Source organism: Ranitomeya variabilis, chromosome 3 (genome assembly GCF_051348905.1).
Source record: "Ranitomeya variabilis isolate aRanVar5 chromosome 3, aRanVar5.hap1, whole genome shotgun sequence".
In the NCBI taxonomy this organism is placed as follows: Eukaryota; Metazoa; Chordata; class Amphibia; order Anura; family Dendrobatidae; genus Ranitomeya; species Ranitomeya variabilis.
Window position 1 is genome coordinate 450,209,553 of NC_135234.1, and position 22,561 is coordinate 450,232,113.

Sequence of the window (22,561 nt, forward strand, 5' to 3'; positions counted from 1 at the left end):
TTAGGGAATATAAACATTTGTCCTGAACTGCAAGCTCTTTAAAAAAAAATATTCCAGTTTTGTGGATATTGTGAATGTTTATTTTCTGATATACTTAGCATTTCACTTACACTGTTTTCGTAATACTAGTCTGCTGTCTGTGAATTAATGAAAGCTGTCAGCAGGATTTCACACTCCCACAATGTCTGTGTGCGCATGTAGCTACAGCAAAGGCAAATCCAACCATACCTTTCAATAGCCAGTCAGTTCATTGGCTATCGAGAAATTGCTGTTTGAATCTGTAAATGAATCTGAAGTGCTTTGGTTGTGATATAGCACTTCCCAAGCCTCTGCTCTCCCCAGCTCTATTGCCCACCTAGCAATGTCTTCTGATGCTTGACTGACCACCTCTTTGCTGTGCGACTTGAAGAAAAGTAATTGTCAGTCCAGCAGGTGAAGGCGACACTGGGTGGGGAATAGAGCTGGAGTGACAGAGGCATGGGAATTGCTTAGTCACGTTCAAAGCCCTTCGGGCTTATTTGTATATTGATTCAAAAGGCAATTTCTTGACAACTGAAGATCAGACTAGCTAGTGAAAGGTATGGCTGGACTTGTCCTTGCAAGAGGGTGTAACTTGAACTCCTGGGCATGGGTGCTATTGCAACCCCCGCACCTATTATAGTTAAGCTTCTGTCTGCCTGCACATATAAATCGTTTGTGGGGTGAAATCTTGCTGATTCTGATTCACATTCAGAGGCTGAACCCCCCAGAGTACGTACAGACACAGTGTGCGGTTGTTCACCCATACTGAAATGGTGACATCTGCTGTCAAAAAATGACAGTAATTCATAAACCTGAAAGTCATGCTGTGGACTTGAAAATCAGCATGGCCTAATTACCCCTCTACCCCACCCCCTCCCATTACATGTGAATGGGTTTTTATTGTCTACCAAAACTGCACCCAATGGCCATGTGTATAGGGGCTTTTCCCAGCCAGTCCGGCTTTCAGCCTGATTGTAGCAAACTATTGCTAATGCTGTTGTAGATGTATTTAGCTAACTTATTATTATTATTATTTATTTATTGTTATAGCGCCATTTATTCCATGGCGCTTTACAAGTGAGGAGGGGTATACATAATAAAAACAAGTACAATAATCTTAAACAATACAAGTCACAGCTGGTACAGTAGGAGAGAGGACCCTGCCCGCGAAGGCTCACAATCTACAAGGGATGGGTGAGAATACAGTAGGTGAGGGTAGAGCTGGTTATGCAGCGGTTTGGTCGATCGGTGGTTACTGCAGGTTGTAGGCTTGTCGGAAGAGGTGGGTCTTCAGATTCTTTTTGAAGGTTTCGATGGTGGGCGAGAGTCTGATGTGTTGTGGTAGAGGGTTCCAGAGTAGGGGTGATACGCGAGAGAAATCTTGTATACGATTGTGGGAAGAGGAGATAAGAGGGGAGTAGAGAAGGAGATCTTGTGAGGATCGGAGGTTGCGTGTAGGAAAGTACCGGGAGATGAGGTCACAGATGTAAGGAGGAGACAGGTTGTGGATGGCTTTGTACGTCATGGTTAGGGTTTTGTACTGGAGTCTCTGGGCAATGGGGAGCCAGTGAAGGGATTGACAGAGGGGAGAGGCCGGAGAATAGCGGGGGGACAGGTGGATTAGTCGGGCAGCAGAGTTTAGAATAGATTGGAGGGGTGCGAGAGTGTTTGAGGGGAGGCCACAGAGCAGGAGGTTGCAGTAGTCAAGGCGAGAGATGATGAGGGCATGGACTAGGGTTTTTGCAGATTCTTGGTTGAGGAATGAACGGATTCGTGCAATATTTTTGAGTTGAAGTCGGCAACTAACTGAAGATTGCCTGCACCTGATACAATTGTATCCACCACTTAGTTGAGCATGACTAGGCCTATGCGCCCACAATCCGGAAGTAGCAGCATTTTGGACACAGCGTATTTTTGCTGCATCCAAAACACTGCTTTCTAATCCCGCAGGTAAATCCGCATGTGTTCAGTGATCCATGCAAATTCAGTTAATGAATGGCTATGGGTGAAACCATGCAGTGGAGACTAGAGTTACCGCTGCAGATAAGGAACATGCTGCATCTCATAAACCCGCACCGCGAGTGAGTTTACGCAGCTGTAAATAGGAACACAGCGGCATGGGATTTCTATAAATCCCCTCCACTGTGCTTCTAATGTACAACGCAGCGTTTTACACCCAGCACAGATGAGCTGCATCCAAAATGCTTCTCTTCCTGATCGTGGCCACGTGGTAATGTTGTGTCCAATGTTTAAAATTATAAAACGAGTTACCCAATAAAGTCTTCCTTTTCTTTGCGCTGGATGTCCATTAGTCAGAGCCTTGGTTCAACTGGACCCTTATTCACATTTGACATTCATTTGACTTGTAAGGTTTTAATACTAGAGGTTAGGGCCGTCCTGAATAGGGTCACCTTGTCGCGGTGGGATAGCTTTTACGTTTTTATCAAAACAATGTTGACTAAATTATTTTCATGCACTATTTATCTATTTATTACATTGTATTTGCTCGTTTTGTTTTTTATCTTAGGTTTTGTCTGTTTAGTGGCCTATGTGAACATGCTCTTACACGTTGCATGCACACAAACTTATATTCCAGTTCCTTGCTTTAGTTTTTTGTTAGAATTGTAATGTATCTGTAATAATTGGGTGCCATACTGATGGTTCATAAGGCATGCATTTTTTTTTTCTTACACTGTACCGATTTCGGAGTGAAATCGTAGCATGCTGTGATTTTTTTTTTCCTCACACCAAATGCATGACATTGCTATGCAATCTTCAGGCATACAGCAGTCTGACTGAATCAGTGATGTCAGTGCAGACTGGTGGGCGGGATTATGGATGGGAGAGGGGAGACCATGCCCCTTCTCTAATTACTAACAGTGAGCTGCTTATCAGAGAAGGGACGTGGTCTCCCCTTCCCCCGCCCATGCTCCTGCCCATCCCTCTGCACTGGTGTCACTGATTCATTTAGACCACTATATGCTGTCACTCTCAGGTCAGGAGAGCAGATTGCCAGTCCTAGGGTTGTGATGTGATCCTCGTGCGAGTAATACGGAAGTCTGCATTCAATCGATTAGTGACGGGGCTGGGGTTGGTGAGCTTGATTAAGCGGGGGTGGAGGAGTGAATATTTATTTGGCATCACCTCTGCTTGACCAGACGGTGTGCATGTAATTGTGAAATGAATATTCACCCCTTCCCCCACCCGTCCCAGCCAGCGTCGCTGATTGGATGCAGTCAGACTGCTGTGTTACTTGTTTTTGGATCGCAGCACAATCCTCAGACTGGCCGTCTGCTCTCCTGAACTGGGCGTGACATCATGTATTTGTTTGCAGCTGTCACACTCGGGTCAGGAGAGCGGACGGCCAGTTTGAGGATTGCGATGCGATCCTCGGGCATATGGCAGTCTGAATGAACCAGTAACACCAGTACAAGGGGTGGGCGGGAGTATAGGCAGGTAAAGGGGAGACCAAGCCCCTTCTCTGATAAGCAGCTCACAGTCAGTAGACAATGTACATAGAAAGCTTTGGTGTAGGCCGGGACAACCTTCTGAGCTCTGTTAAATCTAAAAACTGTCACAATTGCTGCATCCAGTAAATTAAGTGACACAGCGTTGAAATCAGGCTCTCTGCCCCTACATTATGCTGCTCTCAGATGAGGCAGCAAAAGTCTGGTGACAGATTCCCTTTAACTTAACAACCACGACCTGTAAAGTTGCAGTTTGGGATTGAAGCTCTTCTAACCTAGCAGGAGCAGGTCAGGACTCTGGCTGTCAGACACAGCTAGCGATCCTAGGGAAAAGACAGAAGTGGTTAATTTCCCATATTGTCTTCTATTTTGTTGGATAGATAGTGTTCAATGAGTGCTACGAAGTGAATAGAAGCATCAGCGGTGCCAATGCTTCTGTAGGACCTGGTGCCTACTGATATAGCAAAGCTGCTGGGTCAGAGTACATATGTATGGAAGACAAATGAAAAAAAACAAAACACAATATAAAAAGTCCCCACAGCAAAAATATTCTTAAATACATCTCAACAGGAAAATTTTTGGGCCTACACTTGTTTGGAAGAGTGATTAGAGATTCCTCACTCGCCACTTTAAATTAAAGGGATTGTCTGGACTGCAGACTTAGTATGCAAGCTGCGCTGCGAGGATGGAGGATATGTATGAGTTGTACATACTCCCAGTGGGCGCAGTATATGGATAAATGTGTTCACCAAACAAACATGCCTCTGTTCAGTTCCAGCCCAAACTCTACTCTGCTGAGCTAACCCAGATGCTGTTATCAGGCCTGTAAGCCCCGAGCTGGATTATGGGAATGACTTTTCCCACCAAGACTCTTTTAGTTGCTCCTAAATCCTGGACCTAAAATCCCGTCCAATTAAAACTCAGTAACCTAGTGTTACTAGACTCTACATTACTGAGGCCAACCACCTCTGTGACACATAACTGCCATCCGGGATCTTACCTCCTGCTTTCTTACCCTATTTTAAAGAATAATTTGAAATTCATTTTTTCTTTATTAAATGGTTCCTATTTGGGATTACTATTTGGTAATTTTTAATCTTTTTGTAGAGGGAAAGTATCACAAACAAATTAAAATTGTCGAAAATGCAACTGGTTATAGCTACGAAAATCTTTTCAAACCCTATGTGGATGAGACACTGACAGAGGTTTGGGTGGAGGATCCTTACATCCGACACATGCATCAAGTAAGTCAAGATATACTGTTAGGTTATGTTCAGACTTGTATGCTTGTAAACTATTAAAAAAAAATCGCAGATATTTGGACAACAATTTTGCAATTTTTTGTTGAATATTTTATTTGGTCCAGCTCAGTCAACTTTATGTAAAGTATGATTAGAGATTAGCAAGGAGGAGCATGATCTACTGAGGTCCAATAAATTTGTTATAATTTATACTACCAAGAGTGATGTAAATTACCACAGAAATGTCTCTGGTGCAGAGCAGCTGAAAGACACAGCAAATTCTATTAACAGGCACCAGTCTTGACGAATTGACCCCCAAATTGTATGCAATAATCACAATTGTGCTACTGTTATTGGTGTTTCAGTAGAAGCAGTTTTAGGAATATTTCCTTGTATTGCAACTTTGTAGTGTTCTACAACCCCTGGCAAAAATTATAGAATCACCGGTCTTGGAGGATGTTCATTCATTTGTTTAATTTTGTAGAAAAAAAGCAGATCACAGACACGGCACAAAACTCATTTCAAATGGCAAATTTCTGGCTTTAAGAAACGCTAAAAGAAATCAAGAACATAAAATGTGGTAGTCGGTAATGGTTACTTTTTGTAACCAAGCATAGGGGAAAAATTATGGAGTCACTCAATTATGAGGGAAAAAATTAAGGAATCATGAAAAACAAGCAAAAACACTCCAAAACATCACTAGTATTTTGTTGCACCACCTCTGGCTTTTATAACAACTTGCAGTCTGAGGCATGAACTTAATGAGTGTCAAACAGTACTCTTCATCAATGTGGCTCCAACGTTCTCTGATTGCTGTTGCCAGATCAGTTTTGCAGGTTGGTGCCTTGTCATGGACTATTTACTTCAACTTCCACCAAAGATTTTCAATTGGATTGAGATCCGGACTATTTGCAGGCCATGACATTGACCTTATGTGTCTTTTTTCAAGGAATGTTTGCACAGTTTTTGCTCTATGGCAGGATGCGTTATCATCTTGAAAAATGATTTCATCATCCCCAAACATCCTTTCAATTGATGGGATAAGAAAAGAGTCCAAAATATCAACATAAACTTGTGCATTTATTTAAGATGTAATGACAGCCATCTCCCCAGTGCCTTTACCTGACATGCAGCCCCATATCATCAATGACTGTGGAAATTTGCATGTTCTCTTCAGGCAGTCATCTTTATAAATCTCATTGGAACGGCACCAAACAAAAGTTCCAGCATCATCACCTCGCCCAATGCAGATTCACGATTCATCACTGAATATGACTTTCATCCAGTCATCCAGAGTCCACAATTGCTTTTCCTTAGCGCATTGTAACCTTGTTTTTTTTCTGTTTAGGTGTTAATGATGGCTTTCATTTAGCTTTTCTATATGTAAATCCCATTTCCTTTAGGCGGTTTATTATAGTTCCGTCATAGACGTTGACTCCAGTTTCCATCCATTCGTTCCTCATTTGTTTTGTTGGGGATTTCCTGTTTTGGAGACATGTTGCTTTAAGTTTCCGGTCTTGACGCTTTGATGTCTTCCTTGGTCTACCAGTATGTTTGCCTTTAACAACCTTCCCAGCTTGTTTGTATTTGGTCCAGATTTTAGACACAGCTGACTGTGAACAGCCAACATCTTTTGCAACATTGCGTGATGATTTACCCTCTTTTAAGAGTTTGATAACCCTCTCCTTTGTTTCAATTGACATATCTCGTGTTGGAGCCATGATTCATGTCGGTCCACTTGGTGCAACAGCTCTCCAAGGTGTGATCACTCCTTTTTAGATGCAGACTAACGAGCAGATCTAATTTGGTGCAGGTGTTAGATAAGACGACCTTTTAACCCCTGAAAATCTTCTTAAAAGTCGGGGTCATCTTATACGCCGGGTCTCGTCTTATAGGGCGGCTGCATATGGTGGGTGGGGGGAGGAGTGGTCCTGATGACGAAGAGAGGGGGCGTCTCACTGGGAAGGTGTAAGTGGAGTATCCCCCATTACCTCATTGTAGCAAAGCAGCGATGTTCTCTGTGCTGGGGCGGCGGCGGTGGCGATGTATCTCTGTGCAGCATTGGGGCTCCGCCGGCATTTCCTCAAAGCCCGGATGCATCGGCAACTCCATTGCTGCGATGCGGTGGCCTCCGGAAAAATGGCCGCTGGGGGCGGCGCATGCTCAGATTCAGATGTATTCTCCCGAGTCTCCCGAGCTGCCGGTGCCTCCGGGCTTTGAGGAAATGGCGGCGAAGCCCTGATGCTGCACAGAAATACGCCGCCCCCCAGCACAGAGTCCCCACACAGCAAAAAAAGGAGCCGCCGCCGCCCCCAGCACGGAGACCCCACGCTGCACATAGAGGAGCCACCGACCCCGCCCCCCAGCACAGAGAGCATCTAGGCTACAATGAGGTCATGGGGGATACTCCACTTACACCTTCCCTATGAGACGCCCCCTCTCTTCGTCATCGGGATCACTCCACCCCACTATATGCACATTGGTCACCCGCCCTATAAGCTGACACACGGCATATAAGAAGACCCCCGACTTTTAAGAAGATTTTATATTTTATCTAGAAAAGTTGGGGGGTCGTCTTATACGCCCAGTCGTCTTATACAACTGAAAATACGGTAACCATTACTGACTATTGCATTTTTTATTCTTGATTTATTTTAGTGTTTCTTAAAGCCAGAAATTTGCCATTTGAAATGACTTTAGTTTTGTGCCATGTCTGTGATCTGCTTTTTTTCTACAAAATTAAACAACTGAATGAACATCCTCCAAGGCCAGTGATTACATAATTTTTGCCAGGAGCTGTACTATCACTTAACATACCCTTAAAGGGCCACGAATAAATGTATATTTTAATCAACAGATCTTGGAATAAAAATAAACTTCACAATTAGATGCGTTTTAAAAAGTGTTCCTGTGCTGAGATCTTATAAATGTTCCCCTGCTATGATCAGACCATGTTCCTGTACGGTCAGACACAGCCATTAAACAGTAAGCGGCAGGGGCCCATTTATAAAATTCTCAGCACTGGAACTTTTTTTTTTCAGCACAACCAATTGTGGAACTTGCAGTATTATTCCAAGATCTGTTGACTAAAATATCCATTGTTCGTGGCAAAACACCTATAAGTCTAAGGCTAGTGATACGTTCCCACAGGCTTTATACATAGAGGATTTTCCTGCCACAGCATCGATTGTAGAAAATCCTTTGTGTATTACAATAGCAGCGTTGTGAATGAGATTTCATGAAAATCCGCAGCTTTAAAAAATGCAATTCGTCAATTTACTGTATATTGTGGATCTCACATCAGGTTTTACCCTCTTCTGAAAAAAAGTAAATCTAGAAAACATCGGTAACTATAATTGTAGTGTGTTTTTACACAGTCTGACGCTGTCAACGCTGATTTCACTGTCAGAGTGGCTGGGTGTTTCCTGTGATTTTTAGGAACGCACCTCGCCACAACATGTGAATCGACCCTGTGGGATCTAAAGTTGTCTACATAGGGATTAATAGAGCAAACCTGTTTCTCCTGCTTCCTCCTATAAGGGTAGGTTCACACGATCGTTTAAAGAAAAAATTGGTGAGAGTTTCATCCAGAAAATGGGACGATTTTTTTTCTCACTTACCATGCGTGTAAAATCCTTTTTATAACACCAACAGCTATTAATCATTTGCAAGATCATTTACAGTTTCCTATGTTACAGAACTGTAATGTATCCATGCTGTACAGTGGCTCTGTATGGCATCCGATTTTTTTTTTTTTATAAACGCACCTATAGACTTGAATGAGGTGAGTCTCATCCCATGTATGGAGGAATGAGAAACTAGGGCATGCCGCAATTTTTTGAAAAAAAAAAAGACATCGATCAACTGCACTGCCCCATTGAATAACCTTGGTCGAGACCAACGCCCAACCCGTGCATTGTGGTCCGACCGAATACAGATATATGAAACCAGCATAACACAGTTATTTATACTGAGTCAGTTGTTAAAAAAAAAAAAAGCTATTACACTGGGGCAATATTATTCAATGAGGCCGTGCAGATCTTCATATTTTTTCTCAGCTGTATTCATCATGAGAAAAAAATTGCAGCATGCTGGAAGCTCATTCTGAAATCTGATCGGTGTGAGAAAAAAAAATCACATGTCATATGGACCATCACTGATTTGTACGGATACATTACACTTCTGTAGTATGGGAAACTGTAAATGGCCCTGTAAGATGATTAATAGCTGCCGATTTAAAGGGAATCTGTCACCTACTTTTTCGTATATAAGTTGCGGCCACCAGCATCACGGGCTTATCTTCGGCATTCTGTAATGCTGTAGATAAGCCCCCGATGTAACCTGAAAGATGAGAAAATCAGGTTATATTATACTCACCCAGGGGCGGTCTGATCCAATGGGCGTCCGATCCGGGTCCGGCGCCTCCCATCTTCATGCGATGACGTCCTCTTCCTTGCTTCCTGTCGTGGCTCCTGCGCAGGCAAAGTACTGCAGTGCGCAGGTGTCGGGAAAGGTCAGAGAGGCCCAGCACCTGAGCACTGTAGTACTTTGCTCTACCCTCAACAGGGCAAAGTACGCCTGTGCCGGAGCCGCGACAGAAGCAAGGAGGATGACGTCATCGCATGAAGATGGAAGGCGTCGAAAACGGACCGCCCCCCAGGTGAGTATGATGTAACTTGTTTTTCTTATCTTTCAGGATACAAGGGGGGGCTTCTCTACAACATTACAGAATGCTGTAGATAAGCCCCTGATGGCGTGGCCGAAGCTTATATACGAAAAAGTAGGTGACAGATTCCCTTTAAAGAGCAGATTGAATACGTACAGCACATAGATGATAAGTGATTACACATTCTCCTTGATGAGAATGGGATGTATATAATGTGTATGTATGTACGCACACACACACATGCATTTACATATATATATATATATATATATATATATATATATATACACACACACACACACACACACACACACACACACACACACACACACACACACACACGTGTGAGCAAGCCTTTGGAATTGTATTTCTTGCACTTAGTTCATAGTCTTATCTGTGGTTGAATATTGCATCTCGCTTAGATGGTGGAGTGGAAGATTTATTTCATTTTTTTACGTAACTATGTTTTTTCATTTATCTCGCAGTTGTATAACTTTTTACGATTTTGTGAAATGCTCATCAAAGGTCCTTCCAAGGTCAAGAAAATCAGTTTGCTGACTTCAAGAGATGAGGTGAGTTTTTTTTTATTGTCAAATGGAGATGCAGTTAACGTTTTACAATGCAGATTAGTTAAAACGTAATTCCCATTTATGTTTTAATACCTTTTTTTCTTATAGTAAGGAACATTTTTTGTGATAACATAACACAAACAAAAATAAATATCTATGATCTTATTTAATCCTACTTTTTAAACTGATTTTAGGAGACTTCATCACGCACTTGCCTGATAGTTAGTATAATACAATGCTGAACTTAAGGGCCTTATAGGAATACAAGAATGGGAGACCTTTATTAGGTCCCCCTGCTTGCATGGAGAGGCTTCAGAATCCCATGTTCGCATTTCCTGGATACTGATGGGGTGACAGAGGAAGACCCTGATTGACCTCTTCAGCTATAGGGTTAATTGACTGTAATTGGAGTTATCCCCAATACCGGCAATTGCATCAGTGTCAGTCTGCACTATCCACAGACATATACAGCAGATTGTGCAAAGTACTTGGTAGGGGTTAATATTACAGTTTATTAATTTTCTGTGAATATTCACTGATTTCTCCTACTTTCCGCCTGCTTTTTTGCACATAAAAACCTTACAGACTTGTTAATGGTGACTCACTTATTTTTTTTTTTATTAATTGTACTAGGAGAATGTTAAAGATCAACAAATGAGCAGCTTGCAGGAGATCAAGAATTCACTACAGGACTTTGGTGTAACGTTAGAGGTCGCTTTTTCTTCATCGATTCATGACCGGGAAATCAGGTAGGAAATGACATGTCATAATATACCCTCATCTATATTATAGCAGTGAGACAAAGGTATCCATATAAAACTGTATAGGTGTGCAGTTCCGTATATGTCTATCTCACGTGGACTGTCACACTTCCAGCAACAAGTGTATAGATTGTAAAGAGCCTTACGTTGTCCTTGTGGAGGAAAGTTATTTCACCCTTTTTTAAAGGGCGAGTCCTGCACTGCTCCCTTCTGCATTAAGAGCTGAGTGGGGCAGGCGATGTCAATGGCATGATGACATCTGTCCCATTCACCTCAATAGTAAGCGGAGTAGGACTAACCCTTCAATGTACATTACAACATGTACTGAAATTTATTTTTTCTCAATGTTTGCAGGTTTAACAATGGCTGGATGATTAAGATTGGAAGAGGCCTTGATTATTTTAAGAAACCTCAGGTAAGTAACATTTCATTTTCAGACCAAGTGTATGCTGTGCCGTTTTTTAAAATGTAACGAGAAAAGAAATCTATGTAGACTTTTTTTTTCCCCAGAATTCCCTCTTTGGACACCCTTCTATCTGTAGCATCAACACCCATGTACACAACTGCATGAGATAGGCTGTTGCTTATGTAAACCAGAGCTTTTGACAAATAGCCCTAACGGAACAATTTCTTGAGATGGCGGTACAGAGGTCCGTTTGCTCCTGATCTGACCAGCATTCCTGTGTTTCTTTTAATTAATGACACTGGTCATTGAAGGGACATACATGACAAAATGTTAAAAATACTGGGAATGATATTCCAGTTGGAAAATATTCAGCTCTTGAAATAATTGATCATATGACTGTTGACTAGGAATGAAAGGGATTTTCTTCTTTTCAAAATGTTTAGCTCCTTTGTCATGGCAGTGTTAAAATAATGAAGGGAATCTGTCAGCAGGATTTCTCCACCAAACTATTTGTTTGCATACGTAGCTCTTTAGCAGTACCTTTATGTGACTAGTCTGTTCTTCTGTTAATGAGAAATCAGCATTTGAAATGATCAAATTACATAAGATGAAGAGCTATTTGTAGATCTGAAACCTCTGTCACTCCGACTCTCTTCCCCACCCACCGCTGCCTTTTCCTGCTTGACAGACAGCCTCTATTATGTGTAACTTCAGGCAAAGGATCCGCCTGTCAAGTCGGAGGAGGCGGAGCTGTGTTCAGAATAGATCTGGAGTGACAGAGGTATCAGATCTACACATGACTCTTCACCCTCACTTGCATATCAGTTCAAACATTGATTTCTCAGTAAGGCTAGGGTCACATTGCGTTAGGGTAGTCCGTTTAGCGCATAGCGCTACGGACTGCACTAACGCAATGTTCCAAAAGGGATCGCGTTAGCCGATCCCGCTAGCGCAGATCCCCGTGGTATGATCAGACCATGTTCCTGCATGGTCAGACACAGCCATTACACAGTACACAGCAGGGGCACATTTATAAGATTATCTCAGCACAGGAACATTTTATTTAAACACACCCAATTGTGGAAATTATTATTATTCCAAGATCTATTGATTAAAATGTATTTATTTAACCCCTTCACACTGCAGCCGTTTTTCATTTTCACGTTTGTTTTTCGCTCCTCTTCTTCCCAGAGCCATAACTTTTTTATTTTTCCGTTAATATGGCCATGTGAGGGCTTGTTTTTTGCAGAATGAGTTATAACGACACCATTGGTTTTACCATATCGTGTACTCGAAAACGGGGAAAAAAATTCCAAGTGCGGTGAAATTGCAAAAAAAAACAACAATTCCATAACTGTTTTTTGGATTTATTTTTTTTTACCATGTTCACCAAATGCTAAAACTGCCCTGCCATTATGATTCCCCAGGTGATTTCATAGATACCAGACATGTATAGAATGGATTTTTGTTTTCACCATTTAAATAAAAAGCAAAGTTTGTTTAAAAAAAGAAAAAATTGTTCCATTTTCCGATACCCGTAGCATCTTCATTTTTCGTGATCTGGGGCTGGGTGATGGCTTATTTTTTGTGTGCCAAGCTGACGTTTTTAATGATACCATTTTGGTGTGGATATGATCTTTTGATCATCTGTTATTGCAATCTTGCAGCGACCAAAAACGCGTAATTCTGGCGTTTTGACTTTTTTTTTTGTCGTTACGCCGTTTACCATTGGATTAATTCTTTCTATAGCTTAATAGATTGGGCGATTCTGAACGCGACGATACCAAATATGCGTGTTTCTCCTTTGCCTCATTGGGGGACACAGACCGTGGGTGTATGCTGCTGCCACTAAGAGGCTGACACTAAGGCTGTGTGCACACGTAACAGATTTTTCACGGTTTTTTCGTGTTTTTTTGCTATAAAAACCGCGAAAAAAACGCTCACATTAAGCATCCTATTTAATAGAATGCAATCCGCATTTTTTGTGCACATGCTGCGTTGTTTTCCTGAGCGGAATCGCATTCCAGAAAACGCAGCATGTTCATTAAATTTGCGGAATCGCGGGGATTCCGCTCGCCTAGGAATGCATTGATCTGCTTACTTCTCGCATGGGGCTATGCCCACCATGCGGGAAGTAAGCAGATCATGCGCGGTTGGTACCCAGGGTGGAGGAGAGGAGACTCTCCTCCACGGACTGGGCACCATATAATTGTTAAAAAAAAAAAAAAAAAAAGAACTAAAATAAAAAATAGTGATATACTCACCTTCTGATGGCCCCCGGAGTCCTCCCGCCTCGCAGCGGTGCACACGGCGGCTTCCGTTCCCATGGATGCTTTGTGTGAAGGACCTGCGATGACATCGCGGTCACATGACCGTGACGTCATCGCAGGTCCTGCACGCAAAGCATCTATAGGAACGGAATACGCTGAGGAGATCGGCTGCCTTCGGAAGGTGAGAATAACCATTTTTTTATTTTTTTTTATTATTTTTAACATTATCTTTTTACTATTAATGCTGATAGTAAAAAGTTGGTCACACTTGTCAAACACTATGTTTGACAAGTGTGACCAACCTGTCAATCAGTTTTCCAAGCGACGCTACAGATTGCTTGGAAAACGCTAGCATTCTGCAAGCTTATTATGCTTGCAAAACGCTAGTTTTTAGCAGGAATATGCATGCCAATTCCGCATGCGATATACCCGCGGCAGGAGTTGCAGAATTGCCGTGGAAATTTCCGCGGCAATTCTGCGACGTGTGCACTTAGCCTAAGTGATACAAAGAAAGTGATCTCCTCCCCTGCAGTATACACCCTCCTGCTGGCTCTCAGCTAACCAGTTCTTGCTTCGTGTCTGTAGGAGGCACATGAGTCTAGTTCAGACCCCAACGTTTTTATTTTATTTTTTACTTTTCTGTAAATTTTTATTTCTTAATTAACGGAGTGAAGGGGGCGACGGATCCGTTCAAGGTTCCGATCTCCCCCGAATCATCAACAGGCGAGCACGCGGAGTATACCTCCCCATACCCTCTCCTGCGACGTGGGAAGCCATGCCTGAGCTCACTTCAGGGGCGACGGTTCCTTCACAAACCCGATCTCCCCACACCAGCAGCAGACGACCACATGGAGTGTCGCCTCCATGTATCCTCTTCTGGAGCCAGGCCTAATGCCGGACAACTGGCCCTGTCCACCCGGGGACTGAACTCCGTGGATGTAGAGAGGCCCCTCTCTATGGCGTCCGAGCAGCCCCCACTGTCCCACCACTGTGAAAGCGGATGGCACAAGGAGGCGGACAGTTCCTCTCCACCTCCCTAACAAGGGGATGATGGATTGAGATTTACACCTTTATCCCTGCACCGTCCACGCTGCAATACCCGACCTGCAGTCATCCGCGACATCTCCATGCCGGGACGTGCACCGATGGTAAGTGGATCCTGCCAGCGATCGGCATTTGTAGCGGGATATTCACATGCTCATAGGCAGCCTCAGCTTCCCTGTGGCCCACCTCCCTGAGGTAACGCTCCGGCCGGCTGCAAAAATTTAGCTCCCGGCTTCGGCCGATGTGTAGGCCGCACCCTGGAAGCCGAGCCCGCACTATGGCGCCCTAAGGCGGCTCTGCCCGCTTTTCTGGCGCTTCTCGCCTGGCACGGAAGCGCTCAATTTTCTCGGCCACTGCAACGCCCCTCACTTCTACCGCTGGTATCGCTCCCACCGGCTGCACAAATTTAGGCCCCGGCTTGGGCCTATTCATGGAAGTCTCGAGGCTCCGCCCCTATCGTGCCTGTGGCTCCGCCCCCCGAATTGGCGCTTCTCGCTCTCTGCGAGATTTTATCACCTACTCCCAGTGGCCATCTTGGTACACCCGGCCGGCTCACACAGGGGCGACGACTTTGCATTAAAGGGGCACAACGACTCTGCAACATGGCATGATAAAGGCACATGACCAGTATTCCCTGGTCCTAAAAGCGCATGACCAGTATTCCCTGGTCTTAAAGGCACATGTCCAGTATTCCCTGGTCTTAAAGGCACATGACCAGTATCCCCTGGTCTTAAAGGCAGGCACACGACCAGTATTCCCTGGTCTTAAAGGCACACGACCAGTATTCCCTGGTCTTAAAGGCACGCGACCAGTATTCCCTGGTCTTAAAGGCACTTGACCGGTATTCCCTGGTCTTAAAGGCACACGACCAGTATTCCCTGGTCTTAAAGGCACGCGACCAGTATTCCCTGGTCTTAAAGGCACTTGACCGGTATTCCCTGGTCTTAAAGGCACACGACCAGTATTCCCTGGTCTTAAACGCATAATCCGAAGCCGGTCACCCTAAATGACTTCAGGAGCCCTCCGCCGCTGATTCCTGTTTATCCCAGTGTACCTAGTTCCCTTAGTGGACTTCGTCACTGCCTCAACCCATGGTTTCTCTGACCAAGAGATTGAATCCCTCCGTGGCTCGGAGTGCTTGCAGGACCGATATACATGGTCCCTCTCCTACATGGGATACGTCGACTAGCAGGGGCCGCGAGTATTCTAGAAACGTACAGGCATCTAGAAAACGGAAGTTTTCATTTCATGATCTCTCTCCCCAAGGATTTGCTGAGAACAAGACTTTGAACATAGATCGGATATTGCCTTGGACCTCGACTTGCCAGAGCTTCAGTAAAGGATGAACTCGCCTATTTATATCATCAACCAACCTCTGTACATTGACGAGGACTCCGGTCCTGCTCTAGACTACGCAGTGTCCCTCATAAGGAGACTAAACTCCGTCGTAGAGCATTTGCCATTCAGTCCGGATAAGCGATTCACTGGACAGAAGCCTCTACATGGGATGCCATGCCTCGTCTGATTTTTAAGGGTGACTGGTCCTTTAAAGGGCACCGATCTCCCCACACCATCAACAGACGAGCACACGGAGTGTCGCCTCCATGTATCCTCTTCTGCATCCAGGCCTAACGCCAGACAACCTGCCCTGTCCCCCCTTGAGACCTGAACTCTGTGGATGTACAGAGGCACCCTTTTTGGGTGTCTGAGCACCCCCCTCTGCATCACCACTATTTAGCAGAAGATGCAAGAAGGCGGATGATCCCTCTCCACTTCCCTGTTAAGAGGATTGTGGATTGAGGGTTCCTAATTTTTAACTTTGCAAAAGAGAGCGGCGATGGCAAGAGACTATGACCTGCTGGATGCAGCGACGCATTCTGTCACTTGGCAGATTAACCGGGTAGAATCTCCTGTGGTATACCTACCAGTATCCCTGCCTGATGTATCATCAATTAAAAATACCACAGACTGTCAGATAGCAAATCTGGTTTGTTCCGTCTTGCGGCTTCGGGTCCAGCGCTCTACCCTCCCTAGCCGCCGCATGGATTGCTAGAGCAATGGTCTCCTGGCTGGAGACCTTAACTACTTTGATTCACACCAGTAACCTTTTCCTGAAGACAGTACAACTGGCCAATCAAATCTTTTGAGCGGGAGACTAACAAGGGATCGTACGTTCCTACAGCCCCAACCAGCAGTGGAAGGGTTGTCTAGGACAGTCTAGATCTAAGGGATCTTGGTTCCAAAAAGGGGAACGAAAAGTAAGACCGATCCTGGACCTCAAACTTCTAACAACCTTTCACAAGGTTCTCCTTCTTCCAATGGAGTTCCTCCGCTCAGCCATCACTTCAACACAAAAAGGTGGAGTTTCTGGCATCCATCGACATTCGGGATGCTTACCCTCTTCAAAAATTCCTTCGCTTTTCCATTCGTGAACAGCATTTTCAAGTCACGACCTTGTCCTTCGGCCTTGCTACCGCACCCAGAGTGTTCGCAAGGCTCATGGCGGCTGTCCTGTTCCTCTTGCACCCTCGAGGCGTGGTCGTCCTGCCCTGTTTGGCCGACCGTCTAGCCGCCCTTCCAGGACTACGCTAAGTAGTCTATATCACTTGCGATACCCTCTCACCTGGGCTGGCAGCTAAACTTAGACAAGTTCTCCTCATTTCCAGCCCATCAGATATCCTTTTTGAGGATGATCCTGCACACTTCCAGAAGGATGGTAATTCTCCCTTGAGACAAGGTCATGGCCCTTCAACAGGGAGCTCGCGCACTTGATCACTCATCCCCTCATTTCATTCGATTTGCTGGGAGAGTTCTGAAGAAAAATGGTGACGACAATGGAAGCAGTTTCCTTCGCTCCGCTCGTTTTCAGCAAGTCAAACAGACTTTCAGACGATAGTCTCTGAGCTCCTTCTTCATCCAGGGCCTTTCTCCCTGTTCATTGGTTATTAGTAACTACCAATGCCAGTCTTCTTCTCCCGATCATTGCTCTGGAGATCCGAACCGTAGTTCTACAGCAGGTCCACTGCCTTCTGTCAGGTCAACCCATCCGAATTCAATTGGACAATGCCATGGCTGTGCCATACATCAATCATCTAGCAGGTACCCACGGTCAGGCGCCATGGCCGAGGTACCTCACATTCTCTGATGGGCCAAGATCTATCATTCGGTCATCTCGGCAGTACATATCCCAGGAGTAGAACTCTGGGCGGCGAACATATTCAGCTATCAGGGTTTCGCCTCGAGTGGGAACTTCACCCGGAAGTCTTCCATCAGATCTGCCTTCACTGGAGCTCTCCAGTTGTAGATCGGATGGCGTCCAGACTCATCGCCAATGTACTCGAGTTGGTGGTTTGGCCTCGAGATCCAAGAGCCATCGCACTGCATGCTCTGGTTCTTCCGTGGTACCAGTTTCCATAACTGCCCTTCCACTACTTCCGAAAGCTTTTCGGAAGCAGAAAGGGCCCCAGTGATCCTCGGAGATCCGCACTGACCACGTCAGTTTTTTGCTTGCGGAGTTGGTAGCTTTCCGCCTTACTGCAACAAAACTGCAAGTAGGGACTTTCTCGCAGGGAGTTTTCACACGTAGTTCTTCCCTATCGCATACCGTTAGATCATTGGGACCTTAATGGTCCTAGGAGTCTTACAGTAGACTCCTTTTTGATCCGGACAGACTTTACTATCAGGGAAGGTTGCCCTTTTTTCTCTGCGATATCCTCATCCTGATGAGTCTTCAGAGCTACCTGATCGGTTCTTTCAGACTTTTTTCCCTTATTTCCTTCAAGGCAAGGTTGTCTTCAGGTCATCCCCGTCCCTTGTTACCAAGGTGGTATTGTATTACCACTGTTATGAGGGCATAGTTCTTCCCTTATCTCTTTCGGCACCAGTCCACAAAATGGAATGAGTTCCCCATATTACGGACAAAGTGAGTGCTCTGAGTAGGTACGTCTCGAGGACGGCGTCCTTCCGAAGGTTGGACACTTTATCTTGGGCTTCCTGACGGTAAGAGGAAGGCTTCCTGACGTTTACAGGAAGGGTTTAGCTGTTTCATCGGCCATGTTAGCCTCGTGGATTCCTTTCACCATCCAGGAGTCTTTCCGTGTTAGATGTCAGCCTATCTTCCTGTCTATTTGGGTTCTAGGCACCAGGCGTCGACAAGGCACACCTGGAAGCTTGCGGATTTGTCCAGTCCGCATGCATTCTTGAAGCACTATAATTCCCACACTTCCACAGATGGGAGTCTGGGCAGGCGGACTCTGCAGGCCGCGATGGCGCACTTGTAAGTAGCAGTTACACATGGCCTGTTTACTTTTTGCATGCTTCAATATTCTCCATGAGAGACTGAAAGCTGCAGTTGTCCAATTGCACAGGCGATGATCAGATCTCCTGTGTGTAGCAGAAATGCTCACTTGCTACCACGGGGCGGCGCTCATAGCAATCTGGCTTAGACAACCATAGAGGTCTGCAGGAGACCGCTGGTTATCATGCTGACCCATCGGTGACCTGCGATCATGTGATGGGATCACCAATTGTCTGAGATTAGTGACGAGTTTCGGCACGATCACATTAAATGCTGCTGTCAGAGGTTAACATCTGCGGGTGGATCACAATTTGGATGTTGCGGGCACATGTCAGCTGTTCAAAACAGGTGATGTGCTGGGAAAGATGTGGACTCATCGCCAGTGCCCACATCAAAGGGAGGAACATGACATGTGCAGTACATGTACGGTGCATGTTGTGAAGGGGTTAAACACTTCCAATTGTGGAATTTACTTTTATTCCAAGATCTATTGATTAAAATGTACTTTTGTTCTTGGGAAAACCCCTTTAAATTGCAGTATTTTATCCTTGTTGTGGTTTTTGCTAATATATTTAAGTTTGGGTCGATCTTCAATATCCTTACTTTCCTGGACTTTCATAATGCAGAGACATTAGGGACCCTGAACACTTGTCATGGCCCATTCTATATAAATAAATTCTTAATTTAATAGACAACATAATTAACCCGACAGAATATTGTATTATGCAGAGGATCGGGCAGTGGCCTTGAATTTTTGAAAGTGACAGTATCTTCATCATGGGACTATAAGGGGTTTGAGGTCGACCCTTTCATAGGCTGTAACTACCCTGCAGTTTTACTATAACCTTCATACTATAGCTTTGTAACTGGCAAATCCTCCGGCTCACATTTGCAGCTGATCTTTCTGCATTTTTATGTGCTAAACAGGCCATATTTTTGTTGGGTTTTGAAACTGTTATAATCCTGACCGGATGTCTAAAAACATCACGGGACAGTAGTAATGCTAGGACATTTCAGGGCCTTGCAGGATCCTGCTGCCGAGTATAGTACATTGCTTATTCCATTTCATTTGCATTCCTAAAGGAACGCTAAAAAAATGCCAAAAAAATGAAGCAGGGCCTCTGCTCTTCTCCATCTACACCTTTGGCCTGGGACAGCTCATAGAATCTCACGGCTTTCAGTATCACCTCTATGCTGATGACACACAGATTTACATCTCTGGACCAGATATCACCTCCCTACTAACCAGAAGCCCTCAATGTCTGTCCGCTATTTCATCCTTCTCCGCTAGATTTCTAAAACTTAACATGGACAAAACAGAATTCATCGTCTTTCCCCCATTTCACGCGACCCCCCCAACGAACCTATCCATTACTGTAAACGGCTGCCCACTCTCCCCAGTCCCACAAGCTCCCTGTCTTGGGTAATCCTTGACACTGATCTCTCCTTCAAACCACATATCCAAGCCCTTTCCACTTCCTGCCGCCTTCAACTCAAAAATATTTCACGTATCCATACATTCCTAAACCAAGAATCTGCAAAAACCCTAGTCCATGCTCTCATCATCTCCCGCCTCGACTACTGTAACCTCCAGCTCTGTGGCCTCCCCTCTAACACTCTCGCACCCCTCCAATCTATTCTAAACTCTGCTGCCCGACTAATCCACCTGTCCCCCCGCTATTCACCGGCCTCTCCCCTCTGTCAATCCCTTCACTGGCTCCCCATTAACCACTCCAGACTCCAGTACAAAAGCCTAACAATGACAAACAAATCCATCCACAACCTGTCTCCTCCATACATCTGTGACCTCGTCTCCCGGTACTTTCCTGCACGCAACCTCCTATCCTCACAAGATCTCCTCCTCTACTTTGTGACTTGTATTGTTCAAGATTATTGTACTTGGTTTTATGTATACCCCTCCCCACATGTAAAGCGCCATGGAATAAATGGCGCTATAATAATAACTCTTAGCAACTCCTCTCTTAATTTCCCATTTTTTACCTTTTTTTCTGTCTCATGAGAAACATATAAGATATATTTTCTGAGTGTCTCAGGAGATCAGCCATGTTCCCCTTCTCCCCACTGTCCTATGTACAGCAGTAAGATGACTGGTTGCAGCAGAAGCCTCTATATCATGCCCTATTTACAAAGTGACAACAGATTCCTATACCCTGTCTCCTTGGCTAAAGGGGTAGGGTCTTAGTTTACTGCAAGCCAAATATTGAACTTATCAGCAGAAAAGTAAAGGAGTTGTTCTACAGTAAAAAAGAAATGTGAAAATATATATATATATATATATATATATACACACACACACACACACACACACACACACACACACACACACACACACACACACACTGCTCAAAATAATAAAGGGAACACTAAAATCCCACATCCTAGATATCACTGAATGAAATATTCCAGTTGTAAATCTTTATTCATTACATAGTGGAATGTATTGAGAACAATAAAACCTAAATATGATCAACGTAAATCACAACTAATATCCCACAGAGGTCTGGAGTTAGAATGATGCTCAAAATCAAAGTGGAAAATGAAGTTACAGGCTGATCCAACTTCAGTGGAAATGCCTCAAGACAAGGAAATGATGCTCAGTTGTGTGTGTGGCCTCCACGTGGCTGTATGATCTCCCTACAACACCTGGGCATGCTCCTGATGAGGCGGTGGTGGTCTCCTGAGGGATCTCCTCCCAGACCTGGACTAAAGCATCCGCCAACTCCTGGACAGTCTGTGGTTCAACAGTCTGTGGTTGGTGGATGGTGCGAGCCATGATGTCCCAGATGTGTTCAATCGGATTCGGGTCTGGGGAACAGGCGGGCCAGTCCATAGCTTCAATGCCTTCATCTTGCAGGAACTGCTGACACTCCAGCCCCATGAGGTCTGGCATTGTCCTGCATTAGGAGGAACCCAGGGCCAACCGCACCAGGATATGGTCTCACAAGGGGTCTGAGGATCTCCTCTCGGTACCTAATGGCAGTCAGGCTACATCTGGCGAGCACATGGAGGGCTGTGTGGCCCTTCAAAGAACTGCCAGCCCACACCATTATGACCCACTGCCAAACTGGTCATGCTGAAGGATGTTTCAGGCAGCAGATCGCTCTCCACGGCGTCTCCAGACTCTGTCACGTCTGTCACATGTGCTTAGTGTGAACCTGCTTTCATCTGTGAAGAGCACAGGGCGCCAGTGGCAAATTTGCTAATCCTGGTGTTCTGTGGCTAATGCCAAGCGTCCTGCACGGTGTTGGGCTGTGAGCACAACCCCTATCTGTGGATGTTGGGCACTCAGACCATCCTCATGGAGTCGGTTTCTATCCATTTGTGCAGACATATGCACACTTGTGGCCTGCTGGACGTCATTTTGCAGGGCTCTGGCAGTGCTCATCCAGTTCCTCCTTGCACAAAGGCTGAGGTAGCGGTCCTGCTGCTGGGTTGTTGCCCTCCTACGTCCCCCTCCACGTCTCCTGGTGTACTGGCCTGTCTCCTGGTAGCGCCTCCAGCCTACGCTGACAGACACAGTAAACCTTCTTGCCACAGCTCGCATTGATGTGCCATCCTGGATGAGCTGCACTACCTGAGCCACTTGTGTGGGTTGTAGAGTCCGTCTTATGCTACCACCAGTGTAAAAGCACAAACAACATTCAAAAGTGACCAAAACATCAGCCAGAAACCACTCCTTTATTGAGGGTGTCTTGATAATTGCCAATAATTTCCATCTGTTGTCTATTCCATTTGCACAACAGCATGTGAAATTGATTGTCAGTGTTGCTTCCTAAGTGGACAGTTTGATTTCACAGA

General features: G+C 44.9%; 1 protein-coding gene across 4 annotated transcripts in view; it reads left to right on the top strand.

The window, feature by feature from the left end:
- MITD1 (microtubule interacting and trafficking domain containing 1) overlaps window positions 1-22,561 on the top strand; it is a 106,353-nt gene that overhangs the window by 5,861 nt on the left and 77,931 nt on the right. For 3 of the 4 annotated variants that reach the window (XM_077296530.1, XM_077296531.1, XM_077296534.1), the window contains exons 3-6: window positions 4,596-4,732; window positions 9,881-9,967; window positions 10,598-10,713; window positions 11,080-11,140. In XM_077296530.1, coding sequence (XP_077152645.1) covers window positions 4,596-4,732; window positions 9,881-9,967; window positions 10,598-10,713; window positions 11,080-11,140 — 401 coding nt within the window. Of the gene's footprint in view, window positions 1-4,595; window positions 4,733-9,880; window positions 9,968-10,597; window positions 10,714-11,079; window positions 11,141-11,235; window positions 12,426-22,561 lie in introns of those variants that run through there. The other variant, XM_077296532.1, reaches the window with a different exon arrangement.